This window comes from Oncorhynchus tshawytscha, unplaced genomic scaffold (assembly GCF_018296145.1).
Source record: "Oncorhynchus tshawytscha isolate Ot180627B unplaced genomic scaffold, Otsh_v2.0 Un_contig_1824_pilon_pilon, whole genome shotgun sequence".
Lineage (NCBI taxonomy): Eukaryota > Metazoa > Chordata > Actinopteri > Salmoniformes > Salmonidae > Oncorhynchus > Oncorhynchus tshawytscha.
In genome coordinates, this window is record NW_024609829.1 from 496902 (window position 1) to 515000 (window position 18099).

Sequence of the window (18099 nt, forward strand, 5' to 3'; positions counted from 1 at the left end):
TGAAAAAGGAGAATAAAAACAAGACTACTAGAGACAGGGTTAATCTTTATCAAGCACATTTCAACATCAAAAAGACCAAAACATTCCAGATTCCATATAAAAATAGTGCATCATAATAAAAAAATTACTTTATTCAGAGGTCATTTCTTTCTCCAGGTACAGTACATACAGGTAACTGCCAAAATAAAGGAAACGCCAGTGTTTTATAGGGGGTTGGGCCACCACAAGCCGCCAGAACAGCGTCAATACACCTTGACATAGATTTGACATGTGTCTGGAACTCGGAGGGATGCTGCACCATTCCATCATTTGGTGTTTTGTTGACGGTGGTGGAAAACGCTGTCTCAGGCGATGCTCCAGAATCTCCCATAATTATTCAATTGGGTTCAAATCTGACACACTCTTAAACCCTCTATGAGCCTTTAAGACCCCTTGTCACTGAGATCTCTTCTTCTAGCCATGGTAGCCAAAACAATGGGCAACTGGGCATTTTATACATGACCCTAAGCATGATGGGATGTTAATTGTTTAACTCAGGAACGACACCTTTGTGGAAGCATCTGATTTCAATATACTTTGTATCCCTCATTTACTCAAGTGTTTCCATTATTTTGGCAGTTAACTATACATAACACAATATATAACAATGTTTTGCTTCTGTGGATACATTGGCTTACTGCAAGGAAACATGAGTTTCAATAAACAAGCATTTTGGGTTTTAACATATGAAACATCTGTTTATGCAAGTTCACTTACAATAAGTGGCAGACTGACAAGGGTTTAGGGCCACAATGCAGCATATCATTCTAGATAAACCCTTAGCCATGTAAATGTTTTCAGACTCCATCTTGGCACCATATTTTAGTTCTTATTATTGGCACCATGTGTCACATTCCACATCAAACCTGGAACCTCGATAACATAATTCAGATAGTTTTTCAGCAGTACTGAGGCTGGTACTGGAGTGTTGGATATCCAAGCATATGGCAAATGTATGGAGATTGATTCATGACAAAATATATTTATACAAATGGCTCATTTTATTACAACGATGTGAGTAAGAGGCCAAAGCTGCCAATGACCTCCATGTTTTAAAGGGAACCAATACTTTCATGTCCTATTCTGTCAGTATCTCTTTAATTATAGACTAGTGCTCTGAAATGATATCCGTTAGCATAACCAAAGCCTGTTACGAGGCTATATTATAGACTATTTCTGGTGTAACTAAGAAGACTTTAAGGCATACCAGAAAGGATAGCTACCGTAGCTGCTAACAACAAGGATGAGATACTGGGTCCTTAACTTTAACAGTTGGTTTCATCATGCTCAGAGAAGTGAAAATCAATGTGTATGACATCTGATTGGTCTAAAGTATGTGAATTCATTCCTATATCCCACAACATGGTAATTCTTGGCGGAACATTGTATTTAACGCACCTTAGAAAAACGACAAGTTGCAAAATATAGACAACATTGCTGGATAATATAACGAAACGCAATACAAATTAACATATTCAACATCACCAAAAAACATCTTTTTGTTCCCTTAAAAAAGCCAAATACATTACAAAAAAGCTACATACACGTTTGCAGGAATAAATGGCTTATGACATCAGACAGGTTGGGCTAATGACTCCCAAATCTGCATTTTACTCCTCCTCCAATCCATTCTCAATGTTTAGGACACAACTTCCTGGTTACCGACGCTTGGTAGATCATGAGCAGATGGAATCCTATACGTCAAGGGGGATTCTCTCAACCAATCTGTGCACTATATGCAATTGACAAGAGCTGGTATAAATGAAACTCAATACTTTTTAACAAATAAATGAGCAAGTTGACTGCAACTCTCTTCTCTGACATGGTAACAAGCATGCTATTTACAGGACCTAAGTATTTAGTGAGGCTTCACCTCTGTCACATAGGGCTAGCTCCCTCCTAGTATCACTTTACGTTCTTCTCCTCGTCATCATTCTCCACTGCATGCACAGACAGGAAGCCAAAGCCTGATGGATCGGTTAACCTTTGTATCATACGGATCTGTTCTTGCCCAGGCGTTTGGAAGTTAGGTTAATTTACAGATCAGATGTTCTGCTCAGCTCCTGTCTGGCTCAGGCCCACAATTAGCAACAGGCAGCAAAAGCCTTGTTTCCAAGCCAAGTTATGGACGGCATGATGTCATAGATCTATAGACATCCCCTATATAGCTGCTGGGTATAGAAGAGTTGCTGTTTATAAGTTATAGCCAAAGATTTGGAAGAGAGGATCACACATTCCACTTCCTTTATAGCCCCTCCCTGGGCAGGAAGACAGGGGAACTGAGATGCAAAACTATGCTTCTGGTAAAAGTCATAGGTTACCAGTCATAGGTCTTTTAGCTGCCTGCTCCACGCAGAGTTCACCATGAGCACCAACACACAAGAACCCGAAGTTGTCAAAGACATGAACAAAATACATAAAACTTTTAGTAAAGTGGTAAAAAGTACAAAAAAACGTTTTTTTTTTTAAAGAAAGAAATAAACGTGAACGTACATGGTGCTCCACTGGTTGACCCCCCAGATCTTTCCTCAGTCTTCACTCGAAGAGGTGACAGCTCAGTCTTTCTCTCGCTCTTCATCCCCCTCTTCTGTGAGGGTTTCAGTCGAGGAAGCGCTGGCAGGCTTTCTTCCAGCGACAGGCGGTGCACCACTGGTCCCGGTGCTCGATGCCGTACACCTTACGGCACTTCTTCGCCTCGCCGCGGATCCTCCTATAGAGAGAAAAGAGGGAGGGAAAGAGAGGGGGGGGGGAAGTCAATTTACAGTAAATGTAATGAACGGAAATGGAGAGAGAGTCATAAGTAAGGAGATGCATAGATAAGAGTGAGGAAAAGACAGAAGAATCAGATCGGCGAGAAGGGAAATGACTGTAGACTTAGATTGACTGAGGCAGATATGAGGCATTAAAATGTTATCAATAGTGATACATTAGTAATAGTATAAATATCTCACCTTGCGGACCAGTGGCTGCGTTGGGGAGAGGTGCTGACAGGGTGTGGTCTGATGGGGGAACTGTGCTGCTGCAGCCACTGTTCTCCCACACTGACTGACCTCACACGGAACGACGCACCCTGGTGGACAGAGGGGGAAACAGGTGAGAAGCAGTGCATAGAAAAACAGAACATACATATTATGACTGCCTTTGTTATGGGTGATGAAGAGCATAATGTCCTTTCAAAAGGCTTCTTTTCCACGTCTCCTCTCCTCTACCTCCACTGATGGGAAAGGAACTGCAGATGAGAGGAGACAAGGACAGCCACTATAAATAAGTGTAAACCCAGTTTTTGGTAATTGGTTAGAGACTAACTAATCTGTCTAATTTTATACAAATAACCCACAACTGAATTGAACATTTTTTTGTGCTGAGAAATCTACAACCCTAAAGGAAAATATAAAAAAAATCTGTAAATATCAATAATATTACAGATGGGAACTGAGCGGTGTAGATCAATCTGGTTCAATGCATTTGTTATGCATGGTTCCTGACAAGTAAACTAATAAAATAAATGACAACATACTGCATTTGATGTTGCCTTCTCTCACAATACTGCAAGGTCCAGCAAAACAACACTGGTGAAAGTAAGTAAAATCTTCATCCACCATTTTAGCATTCATGTAATGCGTATTTAGATTACAGTAAACTGAACGATGCATGTTAACTGCTGAAACGGCATCAGCGTTGATTTCTCTTTGTGTGTACTGCTGCAGACTACTGCAGTGGCTTGATCACGCCAGTGTCCACGTGTTGTTACAAATAAATTACCAGCAGTTTCTACTACATATCGATAGGTGGCAGTGTTGTAGCACCAGCTAACGAGAGACTATGGGCCAGTGGAGGCAAAGGCAGCCAGTTCAGCAATGGAAAGAAAATCTGATCAAATCAACAGGGGATTAGCTGGTAAATATCCATGACACTATTGGCAGTATAGAGCAGCTCTGGAGACAGGGCACTAAATCTATCCTAGAAAACCTATGCTCTTTTTCCCTGATGGACTGAATTCAATTCCCCAAACACATACTGGCAAAGGCTCTGTATGGGAAATGTTTCTGCAAATATTCCACTTTTAAAAGCAAATATGTGATGAATTCAAAACCCTTGGATATATGGACAATTCTGTGTTTAATGGGCAAAAATATGTTGAATTCTACCAGCGAAAATAGCATATACCTGGACATAGAGCATGAACAGCAGTGGTACAGTAGATTCTTAACTGAGTGTTTATAAATCAATTATCTACAGGGAATTTCCCTTGAGATTCTCCTATTGGATTCTGCAGTGACAGTTGAGTCCAAGAGCCCCAGGAGTCAGGGTTGTGTTGATTGTCATTTCATTGGTGTAGTCTGTTGTCCAGCTCCTTTACCAACACTTTTCTCTAGGCGCATTTGATTTAGCTCAGCCGGGGTGTGAGATCGGCAGGGTTTGCACATTTGAGACCATTCCTTCAGTCCTAAAGTGCAAACTCTACCCACCCAGTGCTTCAGGCAAGTTTACCTGTCTTGGGTGGAGGGTTGAGGTAGGTGTGGTACAATGGCAGGAGGAGACCGAGACAGGTGGAGCCACCACCTGGACTGGAACCTACAGAGATAAATAAAGTGATCAATGATTGCGATCAGGTAGGATCATTGATTGCAAAATATGAAACAATAGGCTATATAACCACATACAAAAACAGAGTTTGCAATAGGTGCTCATAGCATGCTTGTTATATATTTAACTCAAGAAACACATTTGTTTTCCACTTTTCATTCCCGGTGTGCAGAACAGAGATAACTTAGACATGAATAGCAGGGAGGGCAGTTGTCCTAGTGCTTACCTGGTAGGAGTGCTCAGAGTGGACCTGCCAGAAGAAGTCTGGGGTGGAGGGGGCAGACTGGCTGAGCTGGGGGCTCACTTCTGTGGGGGAGTCTCCTCCAGCTCCTGGTCCTACGCCAGCGGGAGAGGGACTGGAGGTGGAGGTGCAGGCCGGCCATGGGGTGCTGGGGGTGGAGACCCCTAGAGGTCGGGTGAGAGGCCGCGCCTCCCGCTGATGGATCTCTGTGTAGTAGAAGTCCTCCTCACTGCAGGAGCAACGCTCATGCTCACTGACTTGGCTGAGGGAAAACACGTGGATATACAGTGCATAGATTAATGCAACAGTTGTTTTCTTATGCCACTATTACTGCTAGTAGAAGCGCTGTCACATCATCTGATAATAAAAGTTAAGACTTTATAATGTCAACGGCCGCCATTTTTGCACCAAAGATCAGTCTCATCCCTAGACACTTACCCCAGGTGCAGGGTACGGATGTGACGTTTAATCCCAACGACAGACTTCAGAATCTTCCCACAGTTTGGCCACAGACACCTGTAGGCCACCTTCACTGAGTTCTGAGAGGAAACAAGTTCACAGGTAAGCAAGGCTGATGGAACATTAAATCAAGAACAATTAGCTGATATGTGACAGAATTTACTGGCAAGCACATTGCCACATTGGTCAATTTTAGCAAGTCTGTCCCCATGACTACCCAACTCACCCTGCGTTTCCGTGGTGCTGGCTCGTCAAACAGCACTTGCTCCATGTCCAATCCCTCATCAGGGGGCATGGACAGGCTGTGACCCTCTCTTTCTGTGATTGGTGGAGAGGGAGCCGGGCTTCCGTAGCCATGGTCACAGCTCCAGTAGCCACTACTTCCGCTGTCTGAGAGCTCCCCGCCTCCACACTCCATACCAGCAGAACCTGCTGTACACACACACACACACACACACACACACACATTAGTAACTTATCCAGAAGTCACTTACAGTGGATATATTTTCGTACTGGACCCCTATGGGAATCAAACCTACAATCGTGGCGTTGCAAACAATATGCTCTACCAACTGAGACACACACACACACCTTACTCAATCATCAAGTTTGCGGACGACACAACAGTGGTAGGCTTGATTACCAACAACGACGAGACGGCCTACAGGGAGGAGGTGAGGGCCCTCGGAGTGTGGTGTCAGGAAAATAACCTCACACTCAACGTCACACAAAACTAAGGAGATGATTGTGGACTTCAGGAAACAGCAGAGGGAACACCCCCCATCCACATCGATGGAACAGTAGTGGAGAGGGTAGCAAGTTTTAAGTTCCTCGGCATACACATCACAGACAAACTGAATTGGTCCACTCACACAGACAGCATCGTGAGGAAGGCGCAGCAGCGCCTCTTCAACCTCAGGAGGCTGAAGAAATTCGGCTTGTCACCAAAAGCACTCACAAACTTCTACAGATGCACAATCGAGAGCATCCTGGCGGGCTGTATCACCGCCTGGTATGGCAACTGCACCGCCCTCAACCGTAAGGCTCTCCAGAGGGTAGTGAGGTCTGCACAACGCATCACCGGGGCAAACTACCTGCCCTCCAGGACACCTACACCACCCGATGCTACAGGAAGGCCATAAAGATCATCAAGGACATCAACCACCCGAGCCACTGCCTGTTCACCCCGCTGTCATCCAGAAGGCGAGGTCAGTACAGGTGCATCAAAGCTGGGACCGAGAGACTGAAAAACAGCTTCTATCTCAAGGCCATCAGACTGTTAAACAGCCACCACTAACATTGAGTGGCTACTGCCAACACACTGTCAATGACACTGACTCTACTCCAGCCACTTTAATCATGGGAATTGATGGGAAATTATGTAAATATATCACTAGCCACTTTAAACAATGCTACCTTATATAATGTTACTTACCCTACATTGTTCATCTCATATGCATACGTTGATACTGTACTCTATATCATCGACTGCATCCTTATGTAATACATGTATCACTAGCCACTTTAACTATGCCACTTGGTTTACATACTTATCTCATATGTATATACTGTACTCGATATCATCTACTGTATCTTGCCTATGCTGCTCTGTACCATCACTCATTCATATATCCTTATGTACATATTCTTTATCCCCCTACACTGTGTATAAGACAGTAGTTTTTTTTGGAATTGTTAGTTAGATTACTTGCTCGTTATTACTGCATTGTCGGAACTAGAAGCACAAGCATTTCGCTACACTCGCATTAACATCTGCTAACCATGTGTATGTGACAAATAAAATTTGATTTGATTTTTTTTTTTTTTACTAGTGCTGCAATGGTTGACAAAAACTGGGAGAGAAAAATATAACCAAGAGCTTATCACTCAATCAATTATTCTGTCAATGAATTACCTGTGACTGTGTCTCTCTGAGGAGGGCTCGGGACCAGAGGGCTGCAGGACAGGCTGGTCAGAACCAGGGCTGCCATCATCTCATCCATAGTCTCCGCACTCCTGTAGCAGGGAGAATGATAAGGTATAGAGAGAGAGAGACACACACACAATGACAGGGGAATGCATACCCTGCTCCAGTTAACACACAAATGACATCCACACTACACTAACCTCCTGGGCACGTCGATGCAGGAGGACATTTGGTGTGGTCTGCCTGTGCCTTGTGTCGTAGTAGAAGGTGGAGGCGGTACGGTGGGGCAGGTCCATACGTCCTCTAGTTTCCTCAGGACATGCTGTCCCAGGACAGGCAGTAGGACGGCCACCTCATTATCCACATGGTTGTGTTGCTCCACTATCCCTGTGCACTCACGCCCTCCACACAACACATACACCTAAAGAGAGAGGGAGAGGTTGGCGACAGAAGTGTAATTGAGGGAGGAAATAGGAGGGAGTGATATGGATGGAGGGAGAGAGACAGAGAGAGTCCTAAACAGAGGAGTACACAGTGGCAGAATACCTGACCCCCGTGACTGACCCAAAATCCTTGACTACGTACAGACTCAGCGAGCATAGCCTTGCTATTGAGAGGTCGTTATAGGCAGACCTAGCTCTCAAGAGAAGACAGGATATGTGCCCATTGTCAACAAAATTGGTGGAAACTGAGCTGCACTTCCTAACCTGTATGACCACAGACACATATTTCCCTCAGATCACACAGACCCACAAAGAATTTGAGAACTTGACAAGGAATATCCACAAGCGTTTCAAGGTTCATTGTCTTTACTTGCAAACTCCAAAATAAAAGGTGTACAGCCATGTAGAAATGGTAGAAAACAGGAGTGATATACCCAACTCAACATGAGGCAGTGTCACATGAATAATGTACCGACTCTGGGTAAAGGTCACAGTCAACACATGTCCATAATAACAATGCTCCCATGAACAGTCATAATACTATACTGCAGTTAAGTACACCACATATTCAGTAGGGATGATTTGTATAGTGTCCACACTATAACAAAATCCAACATTGATAAGCTCCCATATCTGTTTGTGGTATTTTGCCAATGTGCAATCATAGCAGCAAGATTTGTGGCCCGTTGCCATGAGAAGACGACAATCAATGTTTACTGTTAATTTCTAATAGTTTTTTGTTGACGTTGTTAAATGATCCTCTAACTTTTGTTTATTTTACTTGCTTTGGCAATGTAAACATATTTCCCATGCCAATAAAGCCCCTTTGAATTGAGAGAGAGCAAGAAAGAGTGATAGAGATGTACAACGATTGAGAGAGAGATGTACAATGACATGTCAAAAAGAACAAGTCAAGGTTAGTGCAAAGATAGGGGGAGCGTAAGAGAGACCGATATAAAAAGACAGACAGCGATACTTTGAGGAAAGAGAAAATTCATTAAAACAATCTGAATTTGAATTAGAGAGTGACAAACAGATTGTCGGTGTTCTCTCAAGCATGACATGTAACATAAGAATGTCTCCCTCACCTTCTGTCCTGGAAGTAGTTTGTTGTTGAACCTGCTGAGATGCTGGGGCCCTGGTGATCCCATGGTTGGGCCCCCCACACCCCCCTCAGGGTCCCCATGACCCCCTGTCTCCAGTGTGCTCTCCATGGAGGGGCAGGAGGTACACACCAACGCCCCTAATGGGGAACGCTTCCCCAGACGACTCTTAGGTAACATGGTTGGCAGTAACACTGTCTGTAGACTCAGAAGATCTATTGGGAACACAGACAGAGACAGACAGACGAAACAGGAGTAGAGTTTGGGTTTAGTTACTGTAGTAGGAGAGTACTGATCCTGCCTCAGAAATCATGCTGTGTTGCATTCTGAGAAATGCACTCTGGTTGTCATTGGTATCCATTTTAAAAGATCTTAGAAGTGTGCATGTTACACTTAATCTCTTTTACAGTCAAATGCCATTGCAGGGGCAATGAGGATTGAGAAATTGACCATCTGCTTTCAACACATTACAGGAAAAAAAAATCTGTGTGCTCACTTTACGATTGTATTTCATGTTTTGAAGCTCTATAAAGTTAACTTTATTGACAGAGTCATGTACATACAGATGCATGTGTGTATGACACCTCAGCCATTCTGCAATGAATGTTGATGGATTGATTAAGAGTGTGGGGAGGGCACTCCTGAAAGCTAATCAATTACATAATTGGTCTTCATCAGCACTTGAATGAACACCTGTCTTAGATCAAAATCTACCCCCTCCCCATCTAAACGCTCTTGGTTGAAATTGCATCAGATGACCATATCCCCCAACCCTATCCTTGACTATTAGATAAAAACACATCTGACACCAAATCAGTGGGTAGGAGGTGACTTCTTTCTACACCATCCAACTATATACTATGGTGTGTGGTGGCTTGGGATCAGCTGGCTTCCGCAGATAGAGTTACAATACAAATATTTACCCATGACCTATTTTGGAGTCCTTCTCTATTTCGGACACTTGAGACATTTTACCAGATGCTCTTATCCAGAGCAACTTACAGTAGTGAGTGCATACATTTGAACTTATTCACACTAGTCCCCTGTGGGAATCAAACCCACAACCCTGGCATTGCAAGTGCCATGCTCTACCACCTGAGGGCCATGCTCTACCACCTGAGCCACAAGGTTTGCCTTGACCTTTACAGAGAGCTCATTGCTGGTTAAACCTCCTACACACAGAGCTAAAGTTAGCTGACATTCAACATCCCAATGGAATGTGTAGGCCTACCTTAAGATACTATTACCATTACACAACAGTAGCCTGTGAATAGAATCTTCAAACCAGAAATATATTAATTCCAAAAGAGTGCCCTACTAATGACTCTTCATTTGTTAAAGTTGTTCCAAGTTACATGTTCAAAAATAAACGATTATGACAAAATGCTTTGTATTTACCCTGCACAGGAAATGCGATAGAGGCAGGGTTTCAATAATAGTCTCCAATAATTTGAGGTGTGGGATTCTCCAAAAACATTCTCCCAATAATGAATGAACTCTTCTCCTACAAAGTGATTCTACCTCTAATCCCATGAACTCATTCTAGCATCAATCGCCCTGCCGTTCTCACGTCGTCAATAGAAACATTCCGATGGGCATCAGTATTTGGACGTCATCACGATAACTGATGCAATTCTGGAAACCAGAGAGCAAGACACAGTGAGTCACCCCTTCTAGAAAATATAGAAGAACAATTTACAGTTGGGAAAGATTTAGGGTGGACCAGATTTGCTCTGTTGAGTGGTCACGGTCCATCATATCCTGTAATACCGATTAAAAACACATCAAAGAGAGAAGGGAAGAAGTGTGTGTGTGTGTGTGTGTGTGCATAAGCAACAACAATGCCACCAGAGACCCCAAAGGCTGAGTATGAAAGAGAGAAGGGGGAGGTAAGGTTCTCTCCATCCCCTCCTTGATTCCAGTAATGTTTGACTCACTGGTGTAATGATAAACCAACCTGATGGTAACAGAATTTCCTTTGATTTCACAACATTGGCCCTCTGTAACAGTAGCTTGCTGCTGTACGTAGAGGCATACAATAGTCACCAGCCACAGGTGGCACTGTAACTCTATACCAGGAATACAGGGGAAAATAACACATCTTATAAGGGGAAAGGGGATACCTCGTCAGTTTCACAACTGAATGCAATTCAGATGAACCATCAAACAGGAAAAGCGTCAATACAGGACTAAGATTGAATCCTACTACACCGGCGCTGACGGATGTGGCAGGGCTTGCAAACTATTACAGACTACAAAGAGAAACCCAGCCTCGAGCCTACCAGATGGGCTAAATGCCTTTAATGCTCACGTCGAGGCAAGCAACACTGAAGCATGCATGAGAGCAAAAGCTGTTCTGGGTGACTGTGGGATCACACTCTCCGTAGCCGATGTGAGCAAGACCTTTAAACAGGTCAACATTCACAAGGCGGGGCCAGACGGATTATTAGGATGTTTACTCAAAGCATGCGCGGACCAACTGGCAAGTGTCTTCACTGACATTTTCAACCTCTCCCCTGCCGAGTCTGTAATACCCACACGTTTCAAGCAGACCACCATAGTCCCTGTGCCCAAGAAAGCCAAGGTAACCTTCCTAAATGACTACTACCCAGTAGCACTCACGTCTGTAGCTATGAAGTGCTTTAAAAGGCTGGTCTTGGCTCACATCAACACAATCATCCCGGAAACCCTAGACTCACATACCGCCCCAACAGATGATGCAACCTCAATCGCACTCCATACTGCCATTTCCCACCTGGACAAAAGGAACACCTATGTGAGAATGCTGTTCATTGACTACAGCTTAGTGTAACACCATCCTGCCCACAAAGCTCATCACTAAGCTAAGGACCCTGGGACTAAACACCTCCCTCTACAACTGGATCGCTGCACAACTATTTACAGGTCTCTGCAGATGTTTGATCGGGTTCAAGTTCGGGCTGGACCACTCAAGAACATTCAGAGATTTGTGCCAAAGCCACTCCTGCATTGTCTTGGCTGTGTGCTTAGGGTCATTGTCCTGTTGGAAGGTGAACTGTCGCACCAGTCTGAGGTCCTGAGTGCTCTGGAGCAGGTTCATCAAATATCTCCATACTTTGCTCTGTTCACCTTTTCTTCGATCCGACTAATCTCCCAGTCCCTGCCTCTGAAAAGCATCCCCACAGCACGATGCTGATACCACCATGCTTCACCGTTGGGATGGTGCAAGGTTTCCTCCAGATGTGAAGCTTGGCATTCAGGCCAAAGAGTTCACGCTTGGTTTCATCAGACCAGAGAATCTTGTTTCTCATGGTCAGAGTCCTTTAGGTGCCTTTTGGCAAACTCTAAGCGGGCTGTCATGTGCCTTTTACTGACACGTGTGTGCCTTTCCAAATCTTGTCCAATCAATTGAATTTACCACAGGTGGACTCCAATGAAGTTGTAGAAACATTGTGGATGACCAATGGAAACAAAATTGAGCTCAAGTGCATCCTGAGTCTCATAACAAAGGGTCTGAATACTTGTGTAAATAAGATGTATTGTTTTGTTGTTGACATTTCTAAATACCTATTTTGGGTTTGTCATTACAGGTTATTGTGTGTAGATGGATTAAAATAAATAAAAAGTGTCAATATTCAAATAAGGCTGTAACGTAACAAAATGTGGAAAAAGTCAAGGGGTCTGAATACTTTCCGAATGCACTGCATTTTACACATATGCCTTTTATTCTCCTCCAAAAGTAAAAGCAAGAAATGCATCACCTATGCCTCTTCTGCCATTCATTCCTATACAGCACCACAGTGGAGGTGTCATAATACCCATAAAACCTGGTGGTCAAACAGGGAAGTGGTTCTAATCATTTTCCCACCATTATTTTTTCCCATAGGAGATTTTAGAAACACATAAAATAAGGACTGTATTTCGTATAGGCTTATGTGCTGTTTTGATAACCATGTAAATCTCTCTCGGACAAGGTGACAAATATTTGACTGCATTTTACTCAGATGCAAAACTACAAATCCCTGCAAGCTCCTGCACCACATCTCTAGCTGACACCTTTGCTAACAGGTATTGTGTCTATTTAAAACTTGCACAAGACTGTTCACAGAATTGTCCATTTAATGTAGGCAATGCTATTACTACATTTAGCGAACATTCGAGGGGGGTAAATAGTAATCACATTGTCCTAGAGATTTACACGGTTATCAAAACAGCACGCAAGGGTAAATCTACACAAAACACAGCCCTTGTTTTAAGTGTTTCTAAAATCCACTATGGGAAATATGAATGGTGGGAAAACGATTGGAACCATATCCCTGTTTGACCACTAGGTTATGGGTATTATGACTCATTGGTACTCGAAGACTGGTTTGGATTTCTCCCTGACCAAAATAGCTGCCATTCTCAGAACATTCTAGAACTTGAGGGTCTATGACATAGCTGTCCACCCCCTTATCGGTAGAAAGTAGTATAACCACGCATGCCCGCACTAAAACTGTCAATTTCTCTTACCAAAAATAGACCATGAAAACACCATCATTGCAGTAAAATTATCACTACGACACTTAATGTAGATGATTTAGTGTAATGCATAATTCATTTTTTATTCGTTTGATTTTATAATTTTGTTTCTTATGTTTACTGGTTTCCCAATAATAGGATAATGTTGGATGTTGTTTTAAACTAAATTAGTTCTATAAGGTTGTCACAAAGGATCTATGCACACAAGATATTTTAGGATGCAAAACATCACGTTTACAGCTTATATTCTGCAGCTCATGCTTTGTAATAAAAATGTAATATAAGGCATTGATTGCTTCATTGAACAATTACTGATAGCCCACAAATAACAAGCGTCTGCATTGACTGGGTCCTAATATTATTTGCAACTTCACAGTTGATAAACATGGTCATATAAAAACGTAGCCTCAATGCGTTTTGCAGCGATAAGAACATGTTTTTTTCCCCCTTCATGTTTACAATACAAATATGCACTTAAAATCCAAACCTTATATACTGCATAAGGAATCTACTAACATGTTGAAAAACATGCATTCCAAACAGCACTTTTCCTTGAGAAAACCCTCCCAAAGTTTCAATGGGTACAGTGCACTTACCTCTGCCAATATTCAACACACCAGCTTCCTTAAAGCTCGCTTCAACCGGCTGTAACTTGAAATGCTGTTTTCCCTGCCTGAAAAAGGGTTGTATGCTGGTTATATCCAAACCCGGTATGGATTAAGGGGCAGGATTGGAATGGAACTTTTCTTCTGCGAAAACATTATCAACTAAATACCATACATACACGGTACTCGGACGTAAATAACCGACCACTTTACATATTTGACTCAACTGAATAGATACATCAGTGGCAGTTAAACAGTTTTAGCGTGAAAATATAGCTGTAGGTGTCGAGTTTTTAAAAAAAAGGAATGAAATACACGTCCGGGTTTTCTTGAATCTGTTTTCAGCGGGTTTTCAGGTCTTGTAGTAAACAAGATAACCATGTGGTAAGGATGTCAGCGTTCATTGGTCAAACCCTGTTTTTCTAGACACACGCCCCACAAAGCTCACTTGTTTACGGTAGCTTGGATTTGGGCTTGTTTGAGTGGAGCTCACAATGGACGTACAGTAACTCAACTAGGTTACATTGTTGTATGCATGCTGCAGAAAGCAAACACCTACATTGAAAGTTGCAACGTTGCTCATCATTTCAGTGCAAGTTTAGAACTTGGTCACATTGCTTCAGTGAAAGTTTGTCATAGGCTACGATAGGGAATTTGGTGAAGTTCTAAATTAATTATTATAATAAATGTTATATACTGTTATTTCTATTAGGCCTATTTTTGCCATTTCATACCCATCTGCAACATTAACAATATTGCTACTGTAATGTCACAGCTCCATTCTAATCTCACAATTAATCCGCGTTTGACTAAACCAGTCAGATGAGATTCACTGTGTGATTTACACAGTAGCCTATGCAATCCACACGGCCATTGTTTACACTAATTATAAGGTGTTGGCTCTCCTTTTCTTGAGGTGAAAAACAACAGGTATGTGGATGGCTTGTATGGGCATGGTGTACCCTATACAGCAGTTTACATCAGTGGTTCTCAAACATTTCCTCAGGGACCCCTTACATTTCACCTGGTTCATTTCATTAAGGGCTTGATGATTAGTTGACAAGTTGAATCAGGTGTGCTAGCTCTAGAATAGACATGGGTCAAATACATGGAACGGCTGAGTGTCCCCAAGGAGATGCTTGCGAACCACTGGTGTACATAAAATAGATCAGTGGTTTCTTAAACCTCTCCTCTGGGACCCAAAGCCATTCCCTGTATTTTATATCTTCCAGAACGTGCACACCTGATTCAATTTGCCAACTAATCATCAGCCCTAGGTGAATGACAAGCATTTCGATACACTTGCATTAACATCTGCTAACCATGTGTAGGTGACCAATAACATTTGATTTGAATCGGGTGAGCTAGTTGAAGGCTACAACAGAGAGGAAGAGGAAAAGCAAGAGGATTTTACTCCCCCCAAAATCTGTGAGATAATCCCCTTTTGTATGGATGTCTATGAGAAAGTGTAGAGATAGGTGTGTCTTATTTGTTCTAATACAAGTTTCTTCATATTACACATTTAGACTACCGATATAAGTGGAGGCACGTGGCATTCCCGCAATTGTTAGAATCATGACTTTGTTGTGCCTGCTGTTCAAACACCTATCTGCCCTCTCATTCAATAGAATGGTCCTGCCTGATATCGCCTCCTCTTTTGAGGACATGCATTTCTATTGTTAGAGCGGTCACTTGACTATCTTGTCAATTTAATCGAAAATCTTTGGCTACAACAAAATAGGTTTGAGAACCACAGATATTGTGTAGCTATAAAGATGAAGGACCAGGGACGCTGTTTTAATCTAATTTGTTTTCACATTCCGTGAATATTGGCGAGAGGAGATGTGACGACATCCCCATGCAGTTACAGAATACCGATTTTAGCCTAACGGTCTGGCTCGAGAGATTGTAGTTCGTCATTTTATAGCTCTTACTGCATGGGGAGCTCGTGCTGTACGTGCGGGTGAGCGTCTGGTCGATCAGGCATATATATACACACGCGCGCGCACACACACACACACACACACATTGAAAAGCTGCACGTAGAGAGCGTACAACACGTCGTCCTTGGTGTGTGGGGGTGGGTGAGTCAGTGGCGCTCTAAAGAATGTTGTTGCGAAATAGGCCTACACTCTGGTCCACTGACCCAGATACAGCTAAGTTAGTTTATAGTTAGTTACTCAGTTCACGGGCTCCCTTCTCAGCTTTCACACTTGCATATAAATGTATCCGACTGGCAACTAACTTACCCCGTCTCAATCCTGTGAAAATAAGGGCACCATTACATGTAAAAAAACACACAAAAAACAGATACACGCATAGGCTATACCCTGCAGCAAATCAGTTTCATGTTATTGTATCTCTCTCCCGCTCTCAATTAAAGGTCTTTATTGGCATGGGAAACATATGTTTACATTGCCAAAGCAAGTGAAATAGATAATAGACAAAAGTAGAATAAAAAATTAACAGTAAACATTACACTCACAAAAATTTCTAAATTAAAGACACATTTCAAATGTCATTTTATGGCTCCATACCGTATTGTAACGATGTGCAAATAGTTAAAGTACAAAGGGGAAAATAAATAAACAAATCTTGCTGCTGCGATGGCACACTGTAATATTTCTCCCAATAGATATGGGAGATCAAAATTGATTTTGTTTTTGAATTCTTTGAAGGTCTGTGAAATACACTACCATTCAAAATTCTGTGGTCATTTCCATGTTGTTGAAAGAAAAACAACATTTTTGAACATTAAAATAACAACAAATTGCTCAGAAATACAGTGTAGACATTGTTAATGAAGTAAATGACTATTGTAGCTGGAAATGTCTGATTCTTTATGGAATATCTACATAGGCGTACAGAGGCCCATTATCAGCAACCATCACTCCTGTGTTCCAATGGCATGTTGTGTTAGCTAATACAAGTTTATCATTTTAAAAGGCTAATTGATTATTAGAAAACCCTTTTGCAATTATGTTAGCACAGTTGAAAACTGTTGTCTGATAAAAGAAGCAATAAAACTGGCCTTCTTTAGACTAGTTGAGTATCTGGAGCATCAGCATTTGTGGGTTCAATTACAGGCTTAAAATGGCCAGAAACAAAGCACTTTCTTCTGAAACTCGTCAGTCTATTCTTGTTCTGAGAAATGAAGGCTATTCCATGCGAGAAATTGCCAAGAAACTGAAGATCTTGTACAACGCCGTGTACTACTCCCTTCACAGAACAGTGCAAACTGGCTCTAACCAGAATAGAAAGAGGAGTGGGTGGACAACTGAGCAAGAGGACAAGTACATTACAGTGTTTCGTTTGAGAAACAGACGCATCACAAGTCCTCAACTGGCAGCTTCATTAAATAGTGCCCGCAAAACACCAGTCTCAACGTCAACAGTGAAGAGGCGACTCCGGGATGCTGGCCATCTAGGCAGAGTCCCTCTATCTAGTGTTTGAGTTATTTTGCCCATCTTAATCTTTTATTTTTATTGGCCAGTCTGAGATATGGCTTTTTCTTTGCTACTCTGCCTAGAAGGCCAGCATCCCGGAGTCGCCTCTTCCCGTTTCCAGCTACAATAGTAATTTACAACATTAACAATGTGAACACTGTATTTATGATCATTTTGATGTTATTTTAATGGACAGAAAATGTGCTTATCTTTCAAAAACAAGGACATTTCTAAGTGACCCCAAACGTTTGAACAGTAGTGTATATTTGGCCGGAGGTTAGGAAGTGCAGCTCAGTTACCACCTCATTTTGTGGGAAGTGTGGACATAGCCTGTCTTCTCTTGAGCTCCAGGTCTGTCTACTGTGGCCTCTCTCAATAGCAAGGCTATGCTCACTGAGTCTGTACATAGTCAAAGCTTTCATTAATTTTGGGTCACCCACAGTGGTCAGGTATTCTGTCACTGTGTACTCTCTGTTTAGGGCCAAATTGCATTCTAGTTTGCTCAGTTTGTTTGTTAATTCTTTCCAATGTGTCAGTAATGATCTTTTTGTTTTCTCATGATTTGGTTGGGTCTAGTTGTGCTGCTGTCCTGGGGCTCTGTGGTGTCTGTTTGTATTTGTGAACAGAGCCCCAGGACCAACTTGCTTAGGGTACTCTTCTCCAGGTTCATCTCTCTGTAGGGGATGGCTTTGTTATGAAAGGTTTGGGAATCGCTTCCTTTTAGGTGGTTGTAGAATTTAACTGCTCTT

At 42.4% G+C, this 18099-nt stretch overlaps 1 protein-coding gene across 5 annotated transcripts; it reads right to left on the reverse strand.

The window, feature by feature from the left end:
* Window positions 1–32: 32 nt before the first annotated feature.
* On the reverse strand, window positions 33–14250 carry LOC112247290 (zinc finger protein 395-like). Of its 5 annotated transcripts, none has more exons than XM_024416009.2 (10): window positions 13896–14250; window positions 8785–9014; window positions 7454–7674; window positions 7242–7342; window positions 5553–5755; window positions 5306–5406; window positions 4853–5129; window positions 4531–4614; window positions 2991–3109; window positions 33–2749 (listed from the first exon to the last, which is right to left on the reverse strand). In XM_024416009.2, exons 2-10 carry the CDS (start codon window positions 8977–8979, stop codon window positions 2638–2640), a joined length of 1413 nt encoding a protein of 470 aa, XP_024271777.1. In that variant the 5' UTR covers window positions 8980–9014; window positions 13896–14250; the 3' UTR covers window positions 33–2637. The 5 variants fall into 5 exon arrangements, with proteins under 5 accessions (XP_024271777.1, XP_024271774.1, XP_024271776.1 ...); XM_024416006.2 differs by having other exon boundaries at window positions 5553–5758; window positions 13896–14249; XM_024416008.2 differs by lacking the exon at window positions 13896–14250 and adding an exon at window positions 10321–10590 and having other exon boundaries at window positions 5553–5758.
* Window positions 14251–18099: the final 3849 nt, after the last annotated feature.